The sequence below is a fragment of the Telmatherina bonti genome, assembly GCF_933228915.1.
Source record: "Telmatherina bonti genome assembly, chromosome: 14".
NCBI lineage: Eukaryota > Metazoa > Chordata > Actinopteri > Atheriniformes > Telmatherinidae > Telmatherina > Telmatherina bonti.
In genome coordinates this window covers 17,101,612-17,126,149 of record NC_136612.1, presented here as the reverse complement: position 1 = coordinate 17,126,149, position 24,538 = coordinate 17,101,612, and the positions used below count along the sequence as shown (strand labels likewise).

At 41.2% G+C, this 24,538-nt stretch overlaps 1 protein-coding gene across 1 annotated transcript in view; it reads left to right on the top strand.

Moving 5' to 3' along the window:
* llgl1 (LLGL scribble cell polarity complex component 1) overlaps window positions 1-24,334 on the top strand; it is a 30,970-nt gene extending 6,636 nt beyond the window's left edge. The window contains exons 3-24 of the mRNA XM_079253211.1: window positions 9,078-9,159; window positions 9,256-9,416; window positions 9,612-9,758; window positions 11,950-12,112; window positions 12,293-12,428; window positions 12,756-12,810; window positions 13,032-13,186; window positions 13,300-13,520; window positions 14,234-14,301; window positions 14,873-15,038; window positions 16,267-16,371; window positions 16,767-17,059; window positions 18,163-18,313; window positions 18,393-18,531; window positions 18,617-18,930; window positions 19,019-19,210; window positions 19,320-19,392; window positions 19,574-19,688; window positions 20,055-20,119; window positions 21,839-21,974; window positions 22,117-22,199; window positions 22,797-24,334. Of these exons, the coding sequence (XP_079109337.1) occupies window positions 9,078-9,159; window positions 9,256-9,416; window positions 9,612-9,758; window positions 11,950-12,112; window positions 12,293-12,428; window positions 12,756-12,810; window positions 13,032-13,186; window positions 13,300-13,520; window positions 14,234-14,301; window positions 14,873-15,038; window positions 16,267-16,371; window positions 16,767-17,059; window positions 18,163-18,313; window positions 18,393-18,531; window positions 18,617-18,930; window positions 19,019-19,210; window positions 19,320-19,392; window positions 19,574-19,688; window positions 20,055-20,119; window positions 21,839-21,974; window positions 22,117-22,195 (3,016 nt within the window). The 3' untranslated portion in view covers window positions 22,196-22,199; window positions 22,797-24,334. The remainder of the gene's footprint in view (window positions 1-9,077; window positions 9,160-9,255; window positions 9,417-9,611; window positions 9,759-11,949; window positions 12,113-12,292; window positions 12,429-12,755; window positions 12,811-13,031; window positions 13,187-13,299; window positions 13,521-14,233; window positions 14,302-14,872; window positions 15,039-16,266; window positions 16,372-16,766; window positions 17,060-18,162; window positions 18,314-18,392; window positions 18,532-18,616; window positions 18,931-19,018; window positions 19,211-19,319; window positions 19,393-19,573; window positions 19,689-20,054; window positions 20,120-21,838; window positions 21,975-22,116; window positions 22,200-22,796) is intronic.
* The last annotated feature ends 204 nt before the right edge of the window (window positions 24,335-24,538 follow it).

The window sequence follows — 24,538 nt, the reverse complement described above, 5'->3', positions numbered from 1 at the left end:
TAATAAAGGGAGCTTTTGAAATGGTTTCCAAGACGACCAGCACAGTTGCCTAGGATGAGAAGTGCTTGCAGCCTGGAGGATTTCGAAACTCTGCGGCTCAGCACATCAGAGTTAAAAGTAAATCAGTTAATGGTAAAAATGTCTGAGAATGCTCTTCACAGTATGAAAGTATGTTTTTTGTGAGACACGCACTTCTCATGAGCTGCGATGTTGATCTGGATGATCTGTTCCTTGCTGAGCTAACAGAAACGTAGCGACCATACTGCTTCAGTGTCGTGCATCAAGCAGTCAGAAAATGAGTTAATAGTGACACACACATGCAGCAGAGCTTTGATCTGTGTGTTTTTGAGTTTACTCCAGCTAACAGCGCTCCTTGTCTGTCTGACATCCTGTTTGGTCACACAGACACACATCTTGTTGTCACCCTAGTTTGGTTTGACTGATTGAATCTCAACTTGAATGCCTTAGTTTGTTGCCAATGAGGAAATGTATTTTTCTGACACATGTAACATTCTTGTGCTTTTTCTTTTTATCTTTCTGTTAGGTAATGTTAGCAGTTTCACTGTTTGCTTTTGTTCGATCCTGAGGTTTCAGGGAAATGTTTGCATTCAAGCCATGAGTCATGGACTTTTGCACTGTCACGCATAGGGATGATGTTGATGGAAGATGAATTAAAATGTTTCTTTTTTTCAACTAAGTTCATCTGTTTTAACTTCATGGGCAGTTTCTTCAATTGTTTAATCATTATTTCAAGGAAACCATTTTTTGTACCTTTTACCCTGCATTTCCTTCAAGGGTTTATTATAATGTGATTGTACATTTAGGACCATCTAATGGAAAAATTACAGATTGCATTTAGTTTTATGTGAGTTATCTTATTCTTTTATTCCAGAATTTGTTATTTTAATTGTATCATTTTTAAAGCAAGGAAACAATGGCGTATTACCAGGCAGGTGCAGAAAATAGCATCAATTTGTACGAGAACCTTTTCATTTGAGTCAAGTGTGTTGCTAACGGGGCAACACTAAATCCTGCAGGATGGTAGCCCTCAAGGACTGGAGTTGGAGACTCCTGGTTTATGTTTAGATGCCATCTCATATGAAATATTAGAAGAGCCATTTGGTCCATTTAACACAAACCTTGGTTGCTTCCACAGATTGTATTGTTTGTTTCAAGAAGTGTGAACGCTCATTTTGCACTCTGGTGTGGAGCCATGAAGCAAGCACTGATCTACTTTAAAAATGGGGGAATAGCTGCTGGTAACAACTCTATTACAAGGAAGTGGCATACTGATAAAGCCCCCTTTAATGTTGTCCAAGATATTTATGTAATGGGGAAAAATGACATGAGGTAGGCTCCAGCTTCCCTGAGACCCTTAATCGAACGAAATGGTTCGGATAATGAATGAATGAATGAATGAATGAATGACATGTTGAGACTTGAACAAGATAAGTTTAATAAGTGCCGGGAACCTTGGATGGAGATTGTAAAACCATTTAGGACAGATTTCAGTTTAGTTGAATGAATGTCACCACTGTAACCCTGCCCTTTATTTAATTTTCTTTTCTACATTTAGCAGACTGACTTTGTATATTTCTGATTGTGTACAATCAGCAGTCAAAAAGCAAGCAATGAAAATGCACAGATTTTCTTATTTCTCTTTACTCTGTGCGTTCTGCAGTGTGTTACTGCTTTCCCATAGTGAAAATGAGGAACTGAACGTCTTCAAACTAACCAAAGGTGTTCTTAAAATAACACCTGGTCCCAATAAAAAAAATAAATGGAAAAAAATGGGGGGTTTCACTTGCATGTGAATCCTGGTGTGGTTTGCTTCCATTGTGAAAACAGATCCAGTGAACCATCAGAAGGAAGTGATATCAACCATGTTATTACATAACATACTGCTGCTGCTTATACTTGACAGATTAGAGTAAAAACTGTACTGTTTGAAAATCCAAGTAAAAACAAACCACAAGGCTTCATATATTTGTTGTTGCTCAATTCAGTTCAATCCAGCTTTATTTGTATAGCGCCACTTCACAATAATGTTGTATCAGGGCTCTTTAGAGACACATCAATTCAAGTCAATTCATAAATAGCCTCAGTGATAGAAAAACCAACTTATTGTATCAAATTGTGATTTTTGATCCAGCCCCCCATCCTGAGCATCCATCGTTTTGATTGGAGTGAACAAACCAAGTTTTTTCTTCAACTGATTTTTCTTCTTTTTGTTCAGTGGTTATTACGGGGAATATCAGCTTTAGGTTACCTAGGCAATTTGGTCTGCTTGACTAAAGTGCAATGTAAAAGCAAACCAAGAGACAGATTTTTTTTTTTTTGGCCTTCCCCACCAAATCGAGAAATTTCCCATGGATTATCCTGCTGTAGATGCATCCTCCTTTTAAATCATAGGGATAATGTTTACTGTTGCAAAATACTAATACAAAATATACCTACAGCCACTGAATATTGTTATCGGTGGGGTTAATATTCATCCTCTAGGATATAAAGCAGAACAATATCTGGGAGTCTGAACTTTGTCCCAGTGGTCTAGAATAGCATGTGTACTTCCTAATTTTTTTCCTGTACAGATTTTGGCATCTCAGAACCAATGAATTCTTCTTCTACTCAATTTTCAACACATTACGCCATTAATATGTCTTTTCTATCTCTGTCCGTTCCTTTCTTTGTTTCAGTCACTTGGTCCCCTGTGTGAAACACACCCCTCATTGATATTCTTAAAGAGTGGCAGGACCTTTAAAATTCGCCATCTCTCTTTTTTTCCTCTCCAGCTATCATCCCTCACATTCACACTTCTTGCTTTTGGTCTGTGTCAGGCTCCAACCCCAAAACAAGGTGTATACACACACATTTGGCCTCTAGTTGGTTAGGTCTGATTATGTGGATTAAAGGACTGCGGTCTCACCAAGTTGGAACGAGTGGACAGGCTGTTGAATGGGAGAGTTGAGGCATGAGAAAGAAAACATTTATCTGAACTGACAAATCAAAGTTGTCTTGCCGAGGGATTGAAAGAACGCAGATCGGTGACTGAATTGGAATAAAAGTGATGAAGATGTCGTGCAGTCACAGCAAGTCAGTCTGGCCCTTACTTATTGAATGCTGTTGTACTTTTTCCAACCAGTGATAATTTGGGATGTCTGAATTTTGGATGTGGAAATTTTCCCAGTGGAGAAAAGCCGTTTCTTTTACATGAACGCTATTTCTTGTCAACAAATCCCACAGTGCTGTATTTACCGTGGTTTCCATATTAGCATGTTGATGTTTTCCTCATGTAAGCTAACCTGTTCCAGTTATTATGGCGGCGTGTTTGATAATTTAACATTTCACACACAAATTGCTCCTAAATATGGCATAAACATGTTTAATTTTTTTCAAGATGAGAGTTTTTATTTCCAGGCAGCACAGCAGCTGTTATGAAATAACAATAATAAAAATTTAAAATGCAGTATTGATACCAAAGGGAAATAACAGTGCAATACAATTATTACAAATAATGCTGTCAATCCTACTGTGATGGCCATCTTGGGTCCAGCCAAATATAATTTATCAGAAATTGTGATATGTCTCAATCTATATTGATTTCAAATGTCATGTGTCAGTGATCCACGGGGTTATTTACGACATCATTAGAGGGAAAGTTGGAGCTGTAACAATGATAGTTTACATAATTTGGAAAGGGAAAACATGTGTAATTTAATATTAATCTAATTTGATTAAAGATAACTATTTGTAACAATTCATCCAATAGCAGACTTTGAGTAACTCACAGGTCATTGAGTGGCATTAAAACTGCTACAACTGAACAGCTCAGTTCTGGTTTCGGTGCGTGTTTTTGTTTTACATCCTGCCAAAACCTGATCTCTCAGATTTTCAGCCACAAAATCTGAAAAAACCTCGACCCATTTCAGGTCTCTAGAGAGAAAATATTTTAGTCCCCTATTAGATCAAAAAGTTGTGAAGTGCGACTAATTTTTCTGTCATGGTCACACCGGTCCACCTAACATTTCACTGGTGTACGTCTGGGACTTTTAGTATCTCTCTGAATGCCTGTCTGCGGATTCTGTGTAAAGTCCCTCTTCCCCTGGGCAAAGCCCAGATTTGGGGTGCTTTATCAACTCTAATTGGCTCTGAGCTACCGTTGTACACGGTTGTATGTGTTGGTTTGAAATTAAGGCCGACACATATTTGACATCTGGTGTAGCAAAGAAAAACACAGATGAGCATAGCAGAAACTGGAATCGGTGATAAAATGTGTAATATAATGGAATTTGACCATGTGGTTATCTATTATCTCTTCTAATTTAAGTTTCTCGCCGTGCCCGAGCAAAATGAACAGGACAAGCTGGATCACATCTCTCCCATCTGTGTGATGACACCTCCCCTGACTAGGATCAAGTCTCCCCCAGAAAGAAAAAAGCTTTGAAATCCTGAAAAGCTGCTTCCATTACTTGTGAAGCATTTCAGTGTCGGAGTGAGAAAACACGGGCTGATAAATTGGCAACATGAAATGAGGGACTGTATGGAAGTATAGCTGGCAGAGCTGGATGTAGAACACACGCAGATTTGGAAAAAGTTAAAGAAACTGAAATGTTATAAAAGGCTGAAGGATGACAGCAGCTGAAAGGGGATCTGACCACCGTAGCAACTAGCAGTATCGGCCATCAAAGTAAATTTTCTTAAACTTGGTGATGCCGTGGAATCTACCTGGAGTGTTTTTGGTTAGTTTTAGGTAAGTCCCAGTTCCTTTTTATTTACCCTTTGCTTCCTACCTTTCACTTTCAGCATCGTGGAACTCACTGATGTGTCCAAAAGTACTTTCCCACCAGCTGATTCCACAAAGTTAGCTTGACGTCTAGAAAGACAAGGCGATGTGGAGCTGAACTGCTTCTGTTTGACATGTCAACATTGCTGCAGAGGAACAGTTGCTGGATTAATAAAACGTCTTATATTTCTTGCTCTTCCCCTTAAATGCCACACCAATGTGTGAAAGGGACTAAAGTGCGCGCACACACACACACACACACACACACACACACACACACACACACACACACACACACACACACACACACACACACACCAGGTGCTGCTTTTTGTCTGTGAAGTACTAAAGCTAAGGGATGGGATGCAAGTGAGGTGGATGGGTGGAGTTGTTTGACTTGTTTTGTTGACTTGTTTCATCTGAAGAGTCATGTCTTCGTTCAGGAGCAAATCAGGGGAAATTACTTTAAATTTTAGGGACAAGCTGGCTTCAGTCTTGGAGTTTAATCATCTATTTGCTTTTTGACTTTTTATTTTTTTTATTTTTATTTGATCTATGCATTAATTACCTTTGTGGTGCTCTGTCCTTCCCTTCTGTCCATCCCAATCTTCTGTTGCATTTATCTGTGTTAGAGGTTGTGTTGTGTGTGTGTCCGAATGGAGGACAATGCCTTCTGTTTGTCTGTATTCAGACCGTGAAATCGCTTTATCCCCGCTAACGCTCTCTCTCTGCATCACCAGGCATTTGCTTGTGTGTGTGTGTGTGTGTGTGTGTGTGTGTGTGTGTGTGTGTGTGTGTGTGTGTGTGTGTGTGTGTGTGTGTGAGAGAGAGAGAGAGAGAGAGCAAGAGACAGTGATTCGGTGAAAGAGTTACTGTAGGCCCCCATTGCATGTGTTTTCAGGGTTCTCTTTTGAGCAGTGCAACAAATCTTTGCATGTCACAAACACACACAAACATGCAGATGAGCATGGCGAAATCTTTTTTTTTTTTGTTTTTAAAAACGGCTGTTAAATGTATGTATTTATTTATTTTCTCTTTTTTACCGTCTTAGACAAGTTAAACACAACTTTAGATGCGGCCATTAGCTTTAACGAGTGTCCGTCTGGATTTTAGTGGAATGTCTGAACATTTTAATTAAATTGTATGACTTCATACTTAAACACAGATGACATTACCATCGTCCTCAGCTGTGTGTTGGAATTTGTGCCAAATGGGAAAGCGTTTTAAAGTTAATTTGGCCAGTATTGTAAACACAACGTATGCTAAATACAAGGATGAAAGGATGCTATTTCTGTTTAGCTTTTATGTTCTAGTGCTGGCACATTTCTATCAGACTATTTTTCTTATGTCTCTCATTCTCTTTTTTTTTTTTCTTCCCTCATTGAGCAAAAACAGTGTTAATGTTTCCGAAATTCCTTTTGAATTCCCATCCCAGTTATCTCTGCCAGCCGTGGGGTTCAGGTGTCATGATTCACTAGAGACTGGAAGAACCCTGACAAACCTGAACATGCATAAGTGGTTGCATTTGCCCATAAATACTCTGGATTTGTAATTTTGACCAATGACCAGACCCCTTTGGGGGGGGGGGGGGCGCTTAATCCAGGCATAAACATACTTTTAATGAGGTGCTCAAGAAAGGGGGACATCCGTCTCTTGTGAGAAGGTGATGACATCATTGTTGGGAAATCCTCTACCAGCTGTCTCCTCACACCAACTTCAGGAAGTGTATCAGATGTGAGACTCATGCCTTTTAAGTTGCTCTTAATGACTATAGAAATCTCTCCTTTACAGTTGCTGTCAGGCATTTTTATTTGGGGCTTTGGGGATGACAGTTTGAAATCGGAGACGGTCTCAGTTGAGTTTCTTTGTGAGATCCAACAGGCTGGTTTAGAGCCAAAGCCCTGAAACAGACTTAAACAGTCATTAGTGGTCTTTTTTTTCCTGTATGTGCTGACAGCTTTTTTAACCAGCCTCAAAATGCCCCGAGGGGGCAAAAGGGGGTGATGTATTTGTGCTGAATGAGCTTTGGCCATCATGACATCTCTGGGATATGCACACAAACCACAGCTGTCCATCTGCTTTCAGTCCGTCTGATCTTTATTACACTGCTGGGTTGTTTGTTTTTTTTCTCTCTGATCTTCTGTCAGTTTTCTCACATCTGTCTTTGAAGCTCTGCAACTTTTTTTTGGGTCAGTTACTCTTCTGGCTTTTGACTCTGTTTGCTGCAGAAATTCTTCTTCTTAGTTTGTGGATCTCAAGATACAAGTTGCATTTCTGTAATGTGTGCTGTTTTCAATGTCTCTTGAGTTCCTGCTTAGAGTGAGCAGCTAACATATACAGCTTCCTTCTGCATCCAGGCTTCATTGTTCTGCAAAGTGGTTGGAAAACTGTTTTAGAGAATGGTGTAAAATGTGTAGAATCGTTCCTTCTTGGTCACAATTTGCTTGATTCAGTGCAGCACTCATTTGGACCTGCAGTGCATGACCCATAAATGAATGTGCCCCTCACACCATGACTTCCAGCTGTCTGAGGCATGTGTTGTTATAGTGAATAAAACTCAGGGACAGGAAGTGACAACACTCAGGAATGCTAGTATAACACTCAGCTTGGTCTCCAGGGGATGTCGGCATGGAGAGGGAGTGAATAAGGAGGGATTTAAATTGAAAAGAGGAGGAAGAGGAGTGCACCCTTCCACATATTCACAGTCAGTGGAGAGGAGGTGGAAGATGAAGCACAAAAAGAGGAGTTAATAAAGGAGATGCTGGAGGTTTGTTGATCTCAACAAGACCTTTTTGGGCCCCTCTTTCTCAGATTAGAGAGCAGTATGAAGGTGGTGGAAAGTGAAGGTTTAAACACTGGCAAATGGGGCTTAAAAAGGTCTGGATATTGCTAGTGATGGAGGGATAGCGTTTGAACTGGAATATGTGGGGAAAATATGGATACGCACTAGTTCTTGTTCCTCTGATAAAATGCAAACTAGAAGATGATGAAAATAAAAGGATTGCTTATAACAAGCACAAGAACTCTCCAGATTTCCTCTTATTTTCCTGCATTTTTAATCCACATTCCTGCAGGCTTATGTAAGCGGTGTGTTTAAATGTGTCAGTAAATGTGTAGTTTCCAGTGGGTGTGTGTTAATTCACAACTCAGCCCACTTTAGCTCGGTTGTGTACATGTTGTCACTGTTGCTGAGAGTAGTCTTTATTTTATCAACTGTGCTTCATTTCCTTGCCTAACAAAGGGAGGACTGTGAAGACTGATGTTGATTACACACTCGCAAACATACACTGTGGTGGTTTTTGGGCATCTGCGTCATCTGGTGTTGGTAATTGCTATGAGCTTTGTTATAGAGCTCTAATTTCTCTTCCTCTTACAACTGAACCACATGTCTTCTAGTTCCAGCGCCAAGTTTTAACACTGTCCACCCAGTTTCATTTGATTCAGCTTCTATTTTAGGAAGTGTGTGTGTGTGTGTGTGTGTGTGTGTGTGTGTGTGTGTGTGTGTGTGTGTGTGTGTGTGTGTGTGTGTGTGTGTGTGTGTGTGTGTGTGTGTGTGTGTGTGTAAATGGGTATGCAGACATCTTTTAGTGCTGTCATGTTAATATTCATATTCAGTATATAATCTAAAAACTGGTCAAATATTTGCACTCAGATCAACAAAGTAGGATTCTGACATTATGAAATTTTGGTAAAGTGTCACAGGTTTGATGTTTTTAAATGCCTTTTTGGTTATTTTTATGTCCAGTATGTGACAAACCTGAGTATGTCAATACTTTACAAGATCGATGGTGAATGAATTGTAGAAATTAAATATAGAAACATAAAAATAGAGCTGGGCATCTTTACTAGTGTCACTATTCAATTTGATTGTGATTATGTTGTCAGATTAATTTCACAAAGCATCATAATGCAGTAATTTTTTTAAAATTACTGCTCTCTTCATCAATGCGTACAAGTAGTCAGATAACATGAGCTCCTTGTTTGATTTCTAAAATATTGACAAACATAAATATAAACAATAATTCTAGTTTCAACTCAAACATTGAACTTTATTTTTCTATTCTCAGGAAATGAAGCAACGTCATTGCTATGCAGTGATTTTTCTGTTATAAAAAATTGTTGAGGGGCGAGACTTTTTGCAGTAAAGCAGTGTGTTGTCCTTCCAATCTTTTCTAGTATTGAAGTATGAAAATACTATCCAAGTATTGGTAGATAATTCTGTTCCCCTTTTTTGGGATCACACTAATTCCCAGATATGATAAAGTTGTGGATTTCCTTGATGGAATCTTTCCAGCTATGGAGCTCCAGGTGTGGAGTTCACGGGACTACACAAAGATACCACAGCGGTCACACAGATCCACTTCCTGCCTGGTCAGGTGAGGCCAATTTTCTTTGGAATATTATTTTAGGAAAAGCTAACAAAAAAAAGCGAAAGAAACCCAATAAATGTGTGATCCTTTATTTGTTTTCAGGGTCGTCTTTTGTCGTTGCTCGATGACAACACGATTCATCTGTGGGAACTGGTAGCTGGGCCACCAAGAGAGGTGGGAGGAGCTAAGACAGAGGGTGTGGTCTCGCTCCAGGAAGTGGGAAACTATAGTCTCCCGGGAAGACCTGGCATCGAAAGCTGCAGGTAACTTGTGATGGTCTAACCACTTTCAGACATTTGGAAAATTTAGGACTTCGCCGTTAAATCGTTCTGACTGGTGACTCTGTGAAGACTCATAAAATACTTTTACAATTTATTGTTTAATTGTTCCTACTCATAGGTAGCTAAACTAAGGGAATAACTCATAAGCACAGTGGCATAATTTCTTTTTGTTTGCAGCTCCACCCGAGTGACTGTCCTCCTCTTGCTAAAGTCATGTGACTTGCTCTGCATGGGAACAGAAGGAGGGGGAGTGTACTTCCTGGACTTGCCCCGCCTCTCGCTGAAGGAGAACCAGACACTGCTCCAGGATCAGGTCATGCAAAGGTGAGACTGATGCATAAGAAAAGAAAACCAAAACAGAAATTGGTTCAATGAATACCTGAAACATTACAAAACAAATAATTCAATTTTCATATTTTTTTAAAAATGTGTGACTTTGAAGCCGTAAAAGTAACAAATCACTGTTGATCCTTCCTCTTCCTTTCTTCTTCATCCTCTGTCACATTGTGTCATCTATTAAAGTCTAAACACTCAAGTTTCCTTCACTGGTGTCCTGCTGAGCAGGTCGCTCATACACACCTGCAGAAACAAATGTTTTGTTTATCTTAGCAGCAGCAGGTGGGTCAGGTTCAGGGGGTTCAGGGTCCACAAGCCAAATATCTCTTTGCTTTTTCAGAGAAAAAAACACATTACTTAAAACTGAAAGATGATATTCTCTGTGGTTACTTATTCATAAATGATGCAAATTTTTTAAGCTGTTTTGTGAGATGAAGTTGAGAAAAAGATGAAGAGCAGTACTAAGATGTTGTTCATGTTATTTTTTATTTTTTATTTTTGTTAAATCATTAATTAATTTAGTTCATTTAGGCTTAGTATTTCTTTTTAAACAAAATAAACAAAACTTGGTCTTTATCTTTCTTGCCATTGATAATCCTGCAAGAACTCAAACATAAGTTGTAGTTTGTGCCTGTACTTTTACTTTATCTCTGACTGACAATAGGTACAAAGATCGATTGGCTGTTTGCTTCTGTTGCCTGGTAACTGCCATTCAGATCTAATCAATATACACCCACACTGGTGATGAAGTGCGACGTGCAGTGATGACAGTTAAACAGTGAACTACTAAAAAAAAAAAAAAAAAAACTGAAGAGAGTTCAGATTCATTGTTGGCGCGGAAACAAAAATATGTAATCAAAGAAATATAACAACAACGAATGATGGCAAATGACAAACATGCATGGGTTTCATACTGGCAACTAGTTATTTTAGATTTTGTGTTGTAGCCATCTCTCATTACACAGGTTTGTTTAGGAAAGTGATCCGAACCGAGGCATAATGAAAGCTCTGATAAGGCGCGTGTGTGTGTGTGTGTTTGTTTGTCCAAACGAGGAGGGAAGGTTTTAGACAGTGATGCTTTGTACCGGCTGCCAAAATGCAGTGTTCCGGTTGGGGAAGTGTTTCAGTTGAATATCCAATGTGCACTTGTAGAGAGACACATACTCATGTTAATCCGCACACAAACACACACACAGGCTCATCACTAGGACTCGGCAGCAGGATGCTCAATTCCCTAAAAATACTTAGGAACAGAGAGACGGAGACAATGGAATGCTTTGTTGGGAATGTATCGGGCCTCGGTGCTTCCGGAGTGGATCTTCCTCAGTGAACTCAACCACAGCAGCCAGGCTGACGTTAACTGTTTGAGTGTGTGCGTGTGCGTGTGCGTGTGTGTGCGTGTGTGTGCGTGTGTGTGCGTGTGTGTGTGTGTGTGTGTGTGTGTGTGATGGTTCTGCCTCATCTGCTCTAAAGAGTTCAGAAAACTTGGTTTGTTTGTCTTCCATTTGCCTATTTATTTTCTCTCCTCTTCTGTCTTTCCTCTCAGTTTTCCCTGGCTGAGGGAATCCTCTGACATCTCGAGGGTGTGTCCTGCTCCACATTCCTCCTCCTGCCTCAGAGGAATGTGGAGCTCTCAAGCTCAAACATTATATTGATTTCACTGTTGTTGTTGTTGGAAATGCAGTCTGTGCTGTTTTCATCCCTCCAGATGATTTGCGCTCTGTCTTTATACTTTATTCCTGTTTTAACCATATGGGAAGCTTGCCTTTAGGCACTCTTGATGCAGATGAACAGGAAGCATTACTCACAGCTTCCATAGGTTTTGACTTGTCTGTGAAGCCATGTTTTGTGCTGTCCATCATTAATTGATGGTTTAGGACTTCATTCTCCACCTCCATATTTATTTTGAATCATTTTCCGTCACCAGTTGACAAAAAATGAAAGATCTGTTCAGGTTTGGCCACATTAAAATGGGTAGTTGCTCACAGATGCTTTGTCTTATATCTGATGTAATCTCCTTGTTTCTATGGTAACTGTATCGCTAGACAATTATGCCAGCGATACAGTATATTTAACTGGAAGTGATGGTGATTTATGGCTTCCTGTTCTACAGTCCAGCAATTCCTTTATGGAAAAAGCTACAGATGTGGTGATATGGTTTTAATTTTTCCTCTTCCAGTCTGCCAGATGACTACAGATGTGGGAAATCTTTAGGACCGATAGAGTCTCTTCAGGAACATCCTCAGCAGCCAGGGAAGGTTCTGATTGGTTACAGCCGAGGCTTGGTGGTCCTGTGGGATATCGGTACCCGTCGTGCTGAGCAGCTGTTCCTGGGAAAGCAGGTATTTCATTTACAGAACAAAGTTACATCACATTGGTATTACTCCATAAGTTTTTTGCTTTTCAAACTCTTAAATCTGGTGAGTGGGTCAGTAATGAGTGATGGAGTCTGATTTATTTATTTTTTTCCTGAGTGACCTGGACTGATGGCTGTGTGTGTCTGTGTGTGTGCCGCCATGCAGCAGCTGGAGAGTCTGGTGTGGGAGCGCTGTGGAAACCTGTTTGTCAGTTCCCATAACGATGGCGGCTATTCTGTGTGGGCTGTTACCAGCAGCAACACTTGTAATCACCAGCCAGTGTCGTCCACCATCCCATATGGTGAGAAATGCACACAAAGAGAGCAATTATACACACTCCACACATTGTTGGTGCATGTTTGGGACTCCTGTGAAATGTGATTCACAGCTGATTTTTGAGCAAAATCCATGTTTGTGTTTCTTGTTGGTGGGATTTTTAGATGATTTAGATTCAAGTTCAGGAATTTGTCTTTTTTTTTTTTTTTAAACTTTGTCTGAACTTGTTTTGATAGTTTTTACCTTTTTTTTTTTTTCCCCCATTGTTATGCTCTCTTGCGCTAAGTTGTGCTAAATGAGACGATAACGTGTTGTTTTTGTTGATGTTACAGTTTATGATTTCCTGTTACAGGTCCATTTCCCTGCAAAGCCATTAACAAGATCCTCTGGAGGACAACCCAGGGAGGGTGTGTGGCGTCTTTTTGTTTCTCTGTGTGGAAAAGATGTGCAAGTAAAGCATCTTATAAGTTCAGAAGCCACTTTATGCAACAGGCTTTTTGTATGAGGCATATTGACCATACCTGCTTTACAGTCTGCAGAAGAATATAACAGGAAATCCGTTGTTTACGATGATACACAAACATGATGGAGAGTATTTACTGTGTTTCTGCTGTGGTCCTCTCACCAGTTCACCAGTGATGTTATACAGTGGAGGGATGCCCAGAGCCAGCTATGGCGACCGCCACTGTCTCACCATCCAGCAGGACAAAGAGCACGTCACTCTCGACTTCACATCTCGAGTGATTGATTTTTTTACTGTGCACAGCATAGAGCAAGAGAAAGGTGAGCCCGTGGTCATTATTTGAAAAGTGTTTTCAATATTTCATGTTTTTCCTTTTGGTTTAAAAGTCTCGTCCCGTCAGTCCCTAACCTGCTGTCTGGCTTCCGCTCCACAGAGTTTGACGACCCATCAGCTCTGGTTGTGTTACTCGAAGAGGAGCTGGTTGTGATTGATCTGCAGACTCCCGGGTGGCCGTCTCTGCCGACCCCCTACCTCGCTCCTCTTCACTCCTCTGCAATCACCTGCTCCTGCCACATCTCCAGCGTCCCTCCCAAACTGTGGGAGAGACTGATCAACGCTGGGAAAGCACAACAAGGCCGGCAGCACACACAAAAGGTGAGATCAGCTCCAAGACCGTTGGTTTTCAGGTGAATGAACATCGATGAACATCAGGATCAATGTGCAAACTGTTTTAAACGTGCAGAACGAATACTGTGTTTGAGAAAATCCAAGTTAAGCAGCTTAAAGCAAATGTGTTAAAACACAATATGGCTGATCATGGTTCTTTGTAGATGCAGGTACTCTCTTTTGCAAAGCTCACAGACATCTAAATTGGTAACTCCTACAGGGAATAAGTCTTCTTACATGTATATAAATAGACCCATTGTACCAGCTGATCTGAAGCCACAGGCTTAACAATGAGGAGAGGAAACGAGCGCGAATGTGACCTGCTGCTGGTCTGTGAGCTTAAAGAGCAGGTGTAAGCAGTTAAAGGCTTTACAGAGTCTTTTAGCTTGGATCAGCTGTTTGATCAGTGGCAGATTAGGCTCACACACACACGCACACACACCCAGCTGTTCCGTTCATAAATCAAAGCTCCTCGTTTGTCTGTGTGAGGCCAAAGCGGAGAGGCTGGCAGTGAAACCGAGCTGCCGAAGATGGAGAATATGTTTTCTGTACTCTGTTTTGAGCTGAGGTCATGATGACGTGGAAAAGAGGAGGAAATTATTTTTTATACAATGAAATTCAATATGTGAATAAATTCCAGTGCACTTTTTTATTTTGAGTTTTAATTTGGCTTCTTGTTCTTTTCTTACCCTTTTGTGTAGAGTTGGCCGATATGTGGTGGGAAAAATCTGGCACCTCCACCCAAACAGCAAGAACTGCTGCTGACAGGGTTTGTGCGCACACACACACACACACACACACACACACACACACACACACACACACACACACAATGTAGCTGAATTATTCTGATGCTGTTGAGTAAATGTACCCCCTAAAAACTTCCAAGAGTTCAGTGAAGGGGTGTTATCTATACAAGTATGCATGCAGTATTATGTCAAGACATTGTCATGTGATTTTAAATAAAAAAGAAAAAAAAAGAAAGGACTGGAAATTCTTTGGTCACACCATGCAGAACTGACACCAGTAAAGCAGCACTCCGTGCAGTGTTTGTGTCCGTCCTCTGCAGGATTTTATCTGATAAACGATCCAGTCATTTCAACATACGCCCATTTTTCCTGGCTTTTGATTGACACCTCACCTGTACATAGATATATTAGTGTTCTTCTGTAAGCCGGTCCTGCTGAAACCTGAGACTCATCAGAGTTGATGAAGCTACAAATGGAAAGTAAATGTAAAACACACAAGTTCATAGATATATAGACGTAGAATATATTTACATATCTTCTATATCTATAGACTTTTTCTGATAGTTTTTCATTTAAACTTGACATGTGCAGACACGAGGACGGCACTGTGCGCTTTTGGGATGCGTCCGGCGTTGCTCTCACACCGCTGTACAAGCTCAGCACAGCCAACGTCTTCCACACGGACTGCGACGACCCTCACGACACCAGCAATGATCCCGACATGCAGCAGGAGGAGGAATGGCCTCCCTTCAGGAAGGTGAGAACTGAAGGAAGTCATTACAGTTAAAGTCTTTCCTCCGGAGTTCAGATGCAGGGTTGTTTTATTTGCTGTAGGAATGAAGTCAGTCTCTCTCTCTCTCTCTCTCTCTCTCACTCACTCACTCACTCACTCACTCACACACACACACACACACACACACACACACACACACACACACACACACACCATTCTGAAACACTCCATCTGTGACCTCCTTTTCTCATCTGATTGTTTTCATGTGTTTGGATCGCAGACTGACCCACCCCATTGTTCTTGTTATTAAAAGTCGACTCAACCAACCGCTGTCTGATTCTAGTTTAATTGTTTTTGGTGGAAAGTAAAATTCAGCTGAACTGGTTTGCAACTGGAAAACGGTGTCATGACAGCAGAGTCTGAGTAGTTTGGTGTCAGCAGATTGGAGATGGTACATGAAAGCTCTTTCTGAAGCACTTGGAAAACAACAGGATAAGCATATATTATCTGTGATCCTAAATGGATGAAAAAGAAGCACAATGATGCATACAGCAGAGAATATTGGATGAATTAGCATGTCCAAAGTCCCTCAAGGCCTGTTGTCATGTTTTTCTTTCACTTTGCCTCCCCCCTCCTCTTCTCCTGTTTCCTTGTGTATCCAGCAGTAACAGACTTGCATGTTGAGGAATGTGGTCCTCATATGGGATGAAGAGCCTTTCCCTTTTTTCTCAGCTGTAATGAAAACCAGACCCGTCAGCCCACTCTACTCTGCGTGCATGTCTGTGTTTTTTGTGACCAACTTCTCCAACTTTTTTTTTTTCTATGCAAAAACTGATTCATCTGGAATTCCTGACGTTTCTGTTTCTGTGTGGGAATGAAGGAGAAAGGGTCAGATAAATGTGTATGTTTGCTGAGTATATGTGAAGGAAAATTGGGACTATTCTGGATTTTTTTTTTTTTTTTTTTTTGGAAGGCTGAACCTGTAAAGACAGAGGAAGTTTATCAGATTGTGTATGTGTTGTACAAATACACTATTTAACATTCTGTTTGCTTCTGTAGTAATGTGAGGGCATCATCCACTCAGCTAGACAACCGTTATGTTGGAAACTGATAACGAGCTGCAATTCAAGAAATAAAAGGAAAAGAGAAAGAATTTCCCAAACAAACAAACCCATTAGACTTCTTTTTGAATAAACTTAAGTAATTTTCACCATTTTATTCCTTTTTTTTTTTTTTTTTTTTTTTTAAAAAGGTGGGCTGTTTTGACCCGTACAGCGACGACCCGAGGCTCGGCATCCAGAAGATCAGTCTGTGCAAATACAGCAACAAGCTGGTTGTGGCTGGAACTGCAGGACAGGTAAAGATCTGCAGGACTGATGAACAGGAAAAGCAAATGAGAGCAACTAGAAAAGAATGAGGCGCCGTGCTTTGTTAAAATGCAGATTTACTTTTCTTCGTTATCAAAATGATATTTTTTCATGCCTCCTAAATTGGATGGATAAAGATAATGATGTATCGGAACCTTTTAGGTGCTGTTATTTGTAAAATTCAAATACATAGCATTTTGGTTATGCTATGTTCCTACCAGATTTTAAAAAATTTTTACATTTTTTTTTTAACAGTATAATGAACACCAACTTCCTACTTAATTTGTGCTACAGATTTTTTTGTATTTTACTACATATGGAGATAAATATCATAAACATGTGGCGGAATCTTGGTGAAAGTTTTTTCCTCTCCGTGTCTGTGCAGGTGATTGTGCTGGGTTTGAGTGACGAGCGTTCGGACCATTTAGTGGATGTATCGGTGGTGGATTTGCTGCAGGATCGGGAAGGCTTCACCTGGAAGGGCCATGACAGGCTGGAGCCACGCCTCAAACCCGCCCCCTTCCCTCCTGGCTTTCAGCCTCTGGTGGTGGTACAGTGCCTGCCCCCAGCCTCGGTAACGGCTGTGGCTCTGCACGCCGAGTGGAACCTGATCTCCTTTGGGACGAGTCATGGTTTTGGCCTTTTTGACTACCACAGGCGAAATCCTGTGCTGGCCAGGTTTGGACACACCCTCTTCTTTTCTGCTACCATCACTTTGGCCTTGTCCACACGTAGCAGAGTACCCCACAAAGCTGAAGATATTTTTCTCCGATTTGGCCTGTTATCCACATAAAAACGTAAATTTATGCAGTGAAATAAGATTCTTTTAAAAAAAAAAACCAAAAACCAAAAACCTCTGACCGAAGTAGAGATTTGTGAATACTCAGTTTGCACGTCTGCATGTGGACATTTAAAACCGGGGTTTAGGTTTTGAAACGTCACCGTCTGCGACAAAAATTAGCATGACGTCACATGGGCGACCTTCGTTTCTAACAGCATGGGCGTCCTGAAAACTCTGTTGGCGTTATACGTTATCTAGACGCTTTGTGTTTGTTTTTACACTGCCATCAGTACCGCTCCACATAGACAACCAAAGACGAAGGACAAGTTAGTTATTTTCCACCACCTAACGACATCATGTTAGAGGCATGTTTCATGTTTTATGGAAGCGATGTTGTGAGATGGAAGGTTATTCTGATTGGATAGGAGTAGTGGTGCCGCATAAAGGTTGGACATGGTGATGCGGATAGGTGTGCATGGATTTGTGTGGACATGGAGCCTGGAACAAAATTTAAACACTGAATGTTTTTTTTTTTTTTCCTTTGACTTCTTCTGTTTCCTAACTGTTGCGGCTCCAACGCCATTATCTTCTTCAGCTGCTGCAGGCTAAACACGGGAGATATTGATGACGCGCACTAAGATGTATGTTCTCCTTCTTGCGTTTGTTTATTTTCATCGTTACTTTAAATAAATTACAACGAACAAACAATACGCAGAGTAGGCCACTATACAAAAGCATCTAACTGTGGTTAACAAAAAGTTCACTCCCGAGCTCACCCCACTTCCCCATCTTTAAAGCCAAGCCATGCGCTCAGGTGAGTGCAACTATTTCTAATGTGTGCATTCACACCCAAAGTGACACACCCTCCACCCAAGTGCCAATCAAGCCTGCACACATCAGCATATTCTCAGACATTAATGACTTATAATATGGCTCCTACACTAACATTTCACAAAATGTTTCATCACCTGACCGAAACCGACTCCTCATGTTCCTGCAGGTGCACCCTGCACCCGAATGACTCTTTGGCGATGGAGGGTCCCCTGTCCAGAGTCAAGTCCTTGAAAAAGTCACTACGTCAGAGCTTTAGACGCATCCGTAAAAGCAGGGTTTCTGGAAAAAAGCGTGCCATCACCACACCCACCAGCAAGGTGAGTGGTGTGTAAGCCACACAGAATGCTGTAGCAGGTGTGTATTGCTGGAGTCCATAAATGTTTGTGCTAAATGTAGGTCCAGGAGGCCAACGCTGCTCTGGCTGAGCAGGAGGAGATAGCTCCTGTCCAGCGAAGAATCGAACCACGGTCAGCAGATGACTCGCTGTCTGGAGTGGTCCGCTGTCTCTGCTTCGCCGACACCTTTCTTCGTGACGGTGCATTTCGCTTCCTCATGGACACATTCGGTTTAACAGATCTCTGATCAGTTTTTACAGCACTAACACGCCGTGTCGCCTTCAGGTACACACCACGGCCCCACGCTTTGGGCAGGCACCAACTCGGGCAGTGTGTATGCCTACGCTCTGGAGGTGCCTGGCGTCAGTTCGGGCCGGGTGGGTGAGCGAGGCGGCGCAAGTGAGAGCAGCGCGTGTGTGGAGGCGGTGTTGGGTAAAGAAATCCAGTTGATGCACAGAGCTCCGGTGGTGTCCATATGTGTTCTGGATGGGCGGGGAAAGCCGTTACCGGATCCATACGAAGCCTCCCAGGACCTCGCCATCACCCCGGATATGACCAACGCTCACTCTGTCCTCATCGCATCAGAGGAACAGCTTAAAGTAACGACTGAATAAGCAACGTCATCCATCGACTAACAATGTTACAGTCTGAAATGCCAACCATCCTCCTCCTCTGCTCCGCCTGCAGGTGTTCTTGCTGCCTAAAGTAAGCGCGAAGACCAAGTTCAAGCTGACGGCTCATGAAGGCTGTCGGGTGAGGAAGGTCGCCCTGGTACTCTTCAACTCTACTGCTCAGGAAGACTACAGTGAAAACACACTGGTGTGTCTCACCAATCTGGGAGACATGCACCTCTTCAACATCCCTGGACTCCGACCGCAGGTAGAAACGAGTCTGCAAGTTAATTTTAGCATCACGTAAATATTCAGAATTCTTTTTTAATTTCTTCTGTGTTGTCAAGTCAGACTCAAGATTGATTTTCTGTCTTTAGATGCGTTATGACTGCATCCGTAAAGAGGATATCAGTGGTATCGCTTCCTGCGTCTTCACAAAGAACGGACAAGGTTAGTGGTCGTTTTGTTTCCAATACACACATTTCACACCCAAAGTGTTTTTTTTTTTTTTTTATTTTTTTTTTATTCTGTGTTGATGTAATTAAACATCATCAATTAAATGTAAGTTGATTTTTAGAGATTTTTACACATTCTTCAGAAGATTTTGTCTGACTTGTGACGCCCTCTGCAGGGTTTTATCTCATCTCTCCGTCAGAGTACGAGAGGTTCTCCCTGTCCGCCAAAGTTCTGACGGAACCGCTTTGTTCTGTTCAGCTGGACCGACCGCTAGAGCTCACACAGGCCAGGTAACAAACACCAGCACACTTAATGTAGGACTCCTGGAGGGTATTGACCTGGTCTCCATGGTAACACACATGGAGACCATGTGTAACCATGGTGAAAACCATGGTCAGTGTCAGATTTAGTTAAACAAGTAAAGATTTCTTTTTTTTTTTTTTTTTTTTTTTTTAAATGTGTTTTATATTCCTTCAGATTTCCACCAGTTTTCCTTCATTCAGCCTGTGTTGGTTTTAAACCTGTTAAAACCAGTAAACATGCTGCTTTAGCATTTTTAGCTCCTACAGACAGGCATGAAAGCAAAAAGATGACATTATTGTGTTCTTATAACTGTGTGCTGTGTGTAAACAATGTGTACTTGTGCGTCTCTACAGTGACTGCGCGGTGACGCAGCCGCAGGCCAACGGAACCCACAAGAACCAGATGAGCCAAGCTGAAGGTACATCTCAGTAAACACTCTCTTCCTTGTTCTCCCTCTTTTTCCTTGTTCTTCTTTTTATCTTTGTAAAATTCTTGTCCTCTTTTATCATCCTTCTTTATCACTCTGAACTCAGCCTTGCAGGGGTTCCCCCTCTCGTCTCTATAGTAACCATTCAGTATGCCCCAGTTGTCTCTCCAGCCAGACACCTCCTTCCATGGAAGGGAGCACGGGTTGTCATGGGGACCAGTCAGTCCTTCACCTGGCACTTGGTTTTTAACTAATTTCATGAAGCCATCAGTGTTTTAGTGTTTTAGCTTCCATGTTGAAACATTGTGAGCATTAAATCTCCATCAGGAAGGAGCATCAGGTCTCCTGCACCTGATGCTCCTTCACTAAAGTTACCAAATGCTAGATACGTTTTCCTCATGGACTACAGTAACAAAGTAACAACCAGAGATGTCCTCCCTACTGTCTGTCAGCTCATGACATGCAACATGAACACTCTTTTAACAGTAGGTTTACTTTTCTGGTGTGGAGGCCCCATCCATCCTTTATATGCAGTCACTCTGTGGCTTCTTTTTGAAAAGCATTGATAAGCAAGTTTCAACACATCTGATGTGAATTATTTATATTTAACTTTTACTAAATGATGTTTTTTATTTATTTATAAATGCTTTAAGATGAGAGGGGGGAACCAAGTTCTTATTTATGTGCATCATTTTGATATAACAGGAGATCAGGTCCCACCAATTGGTTTATTTCCTGTTTGGAAGAGACGTAGATCACCTGCCAGAATATAAAATACGTTCCTGTGTGTTCAATATAGAAACAGGTAGCTATTTATAAAGTAGATTAAATTCAAAGTTAGATTTACTGAAATCAATTTGAATAAAAGGAAATGACCTGAAAAATTAAATAAGATTTTAAGATTAAGTTTAATTAAAAATCAATAAAAAGTAAATAAAAATACAGTTTAAAAAAATCATTTATTTTCTTTACTGCTTTGCCAAATTAAGGGTCTCTGCCTGTCATCTTATTTTTTTTCCTTTTACAAAAAAAAAAGTTAAATCAAATTAAAAATCTAAAACAATTGAAGTAATTATGAAAATCATCCTTACCATAAAAATGCAGCTCAGAACAGGGCTCACCATCGTGGACCTTTTGGGCCACTTTTATTTTGTTTGACAACCATGTTTACTGCTGTCAGCAGTAACTACGAAGTAAAAGTATGATGAAAACTGGCTGAACGGCTCTTGTTTGTGCAAGAAGTTTTTCCAGCTGTGAGACAATCAGATGAAGACGGTCGGTTGTGTGTAGAGTTCAAAGTTGTCTCTGATGATGTTGCAGTAAATTCAGAACAGAAACAGTTTCTTTTCTTTATTTCTGACCTTCATTCTGGTTTTCATTAACTTGTACAAAACTGTCCCAGAATCGTGTCCCTTCATGTTTTTGGGTTGCAGTGAAAAATGTCTGAATGCTTCCGAGTGACCTTTTACATCTGGCTTGCCTGAACCTGCAGGAATCCAGTGTGTATGTCTCTATACATGAGTAATAGTTCAGTCTTGACCAGAGTTGAGGGTAACCATCTTGTTTGCAGAGCTAAGTCAGGTTTATAAACTCATTTACATTTGCTCACCTTGTCATCAAAAATATCAACTTATGGAATGAAAAAATTGTGCTTTAAGACAAATTTCAAAGAAAAACTTGAGGCCACAACTGTGGATTTCTCCCTCACAGGACAAACACAGGAACCTCCGAGTACTCTGTCTTCTCCCATCCTGGACACCCCGCTGGACTCTCCTCTCAGCTGTGCTGACCTCACCCTCGACTCGACCGGAGAGCTCACCATGGAGGACGTCAGGGATTTCCTAACGTAGGCTTGGACACACACACACACACACACACACACACACACACACACACACACACACACACACACACACACACACACACACACACACACACCTTTTTGTTTTCTCTGATGAGCAGAACTAACTTGTGGATCTGACTGACAGAACTGTGGACGAGGCAGAAAACAATCTGAAGAACATGAAAGAGGAAGAGGGACGCTCCACCGGCATCCTCATCAACTGAACAGGTGAGGAATGGTTTTCATGCAGCTACACAAACACACACATACAGCCGTATAGTATGTTTGCATGCACACACGCCTGCGCAGAACACCAGTGTGTATGTGAGAGGGGCTAAACCCACACAGACACCTGTTTCTAGTGGAGCGGGTTCCTTGTGTGTACGCTTCAGAGTCACTGTCTGCACGCAGCATTCCTGCTACAAACCCTCCACTCTGTGTTTGAGGAACTATTTCCACCCGGACCCACAGAACACATTTAGTGTATTGACTCAAAAGATCCAAGTCATTTATCAGTATAAACGAACTCTTAAGCCAGCTGGGGGCTAATTTATGTACTTCACACCCCCTCCTGGTTATTTTGTTCAATCACTACACTTTCTCAGAACTCATAAATCAGATAAGATCTGCTGTTGTCTCCCTTCTTCAGTATTTAGCTGTTTTTGGGGTTTTTTTTCTTGTTTTAACTCTCCGCTGCCCTCATGTGGTCGTTCTGAGAAGTGCAGCTTATCCACTACAAATGCCACTCAGTCGGCTTCATATTCAGCTTCCAAGAGATAACTTGACTAAAACTAAAACAAAGAAACATGTCTCTTGGTTTTCCAGAGAGGAGTTCAAGTGATTCTGATGGACTGGATTTCAGTGCTGGACCACAAGCATTTCCCATTAGCCCCCCCGCCCCTGCCTCCTCCGGCACTCTGAACTGTCCTGTTAGCCTGGCACAAACTGGAAAGAAAGTCCTCTGCGGCTTGTCCCAGCTGGACAAACAAACTCTTCATCTGTAACCACTTTGGAAACATGACACTGCCTCCCACACGGAGACACTGAACAGCACAGCACGCCGCCTGGATGGCCTCGGAGTTGATGATTCTCATTTCAGGAACTTGATTCACATTTCTGTTATCCATCTTCTCGCTGCTCGGCCTTCAGGAGACCCACTATATTGTCATGTTTTATACTTTTTTTTTCTTTCTCCTGTTTTCATGGCACGCTTGGCTCAGTGTTGTTTTGCACAGCTGGAACTGGATTTTTTTTTTGTGTGTGTTTTGGATGCAGAATCGTGGATACGATGTATTATCTGCATCGCAACACAACAGTCCTGCAGACTGCTTGTTTTTATGAGACTGAAGGAGAGTGTTAAGGGAAACGAAGCACATGAAGTATTTTTAGAGTGTTGAAAGTTGTAGCATCTCTGTTCTTCCTTTGGAAAGGAAAGGGCAGCTGAATCCTGTGTGGGTTGAGGTTACGTAGAAATCAGCAGAGCTTCATCTTTAGGATGTGAGAAGCTCTCTGGCTGCCTGCTCTGTTGGTGTTGAAGAAATAACCGAGTACTGGGACAATGAAGGTGTTTCATATCGCAGACTCATCTGTTAGGTATGTTTTGTATGGCTCTCTGAGAAAGTAAAATATTTTAATTGAAAATAGATTTTTTCGGGGGGGTTGTACAAGAGGACAAAAATCACTGTGACTTAAAAGGGAACCAGCTAAGAAAGGTGGAAAGTGGTGCTGATTTAATTCTTTTTATTTTAAAACGTAATGGCCTTATGTCATCTGACAGGAAAGATGCATCAGACCTCTGTGGACCGTAAGGAATCACGGGGACCAGCTGATTCATGGAGCTTGAAAAAAATGGGATATTAGTTTGTTTTAACACTTTCTTTGGCTTACGTTTGAAATAAAATCCACTCTGATTATAAGTATATTCTATTTTTTATTTTAGAAATAGAGAAGCAGATGATGAAAGTAAGAAGTGGAGCCTGAATCCTCATTGTGTTGAAGTGTGTCATGTAGAAATATGTTGACAGGACTCAGGGAAGTGTTGCAAGGTAAGCAGAGTCAGCCTGAAAGTGTGTACTCGAAACGGTTCATTTTGGGCTTTGATCAGCATTTTTTCTCCCCCCCACCATTTGACGGTTTAACGGTGTCGAAGTGTTTACAGAAAGCAGGTTTATTACAGTAAGCAAATTATAGTAACATACTGGAGTCGGTTGGAGTTGTGGAGACTCTCCAAACTTCTTTATCTTCCCATTAAATTTTTTTTTTTTTTTAAAAAAAAAAAAAGGACCCAACTAACTAATGTAGCTCAGCAGGTAGGAATCATTGGTTTATTCATTAGCTTTCCGATGACGATTAATCCTTTTCATGCAACAATCGGCACGATTTAGCTTTTTAATCCTGTCAAACTGAGAAATTCTTTGTCATTCAGTTTCACATGTAGGAATTTATTAATCGTGTCATTTAGCATTTTGACTGAATTGTGAATGTTAATAAAAATTTATTTACTCTAACTCTTCGTCCGTTTGGTTTGTGCCGTCAGTCAACTGAATAAGGAAGACCAGCTGAAAATG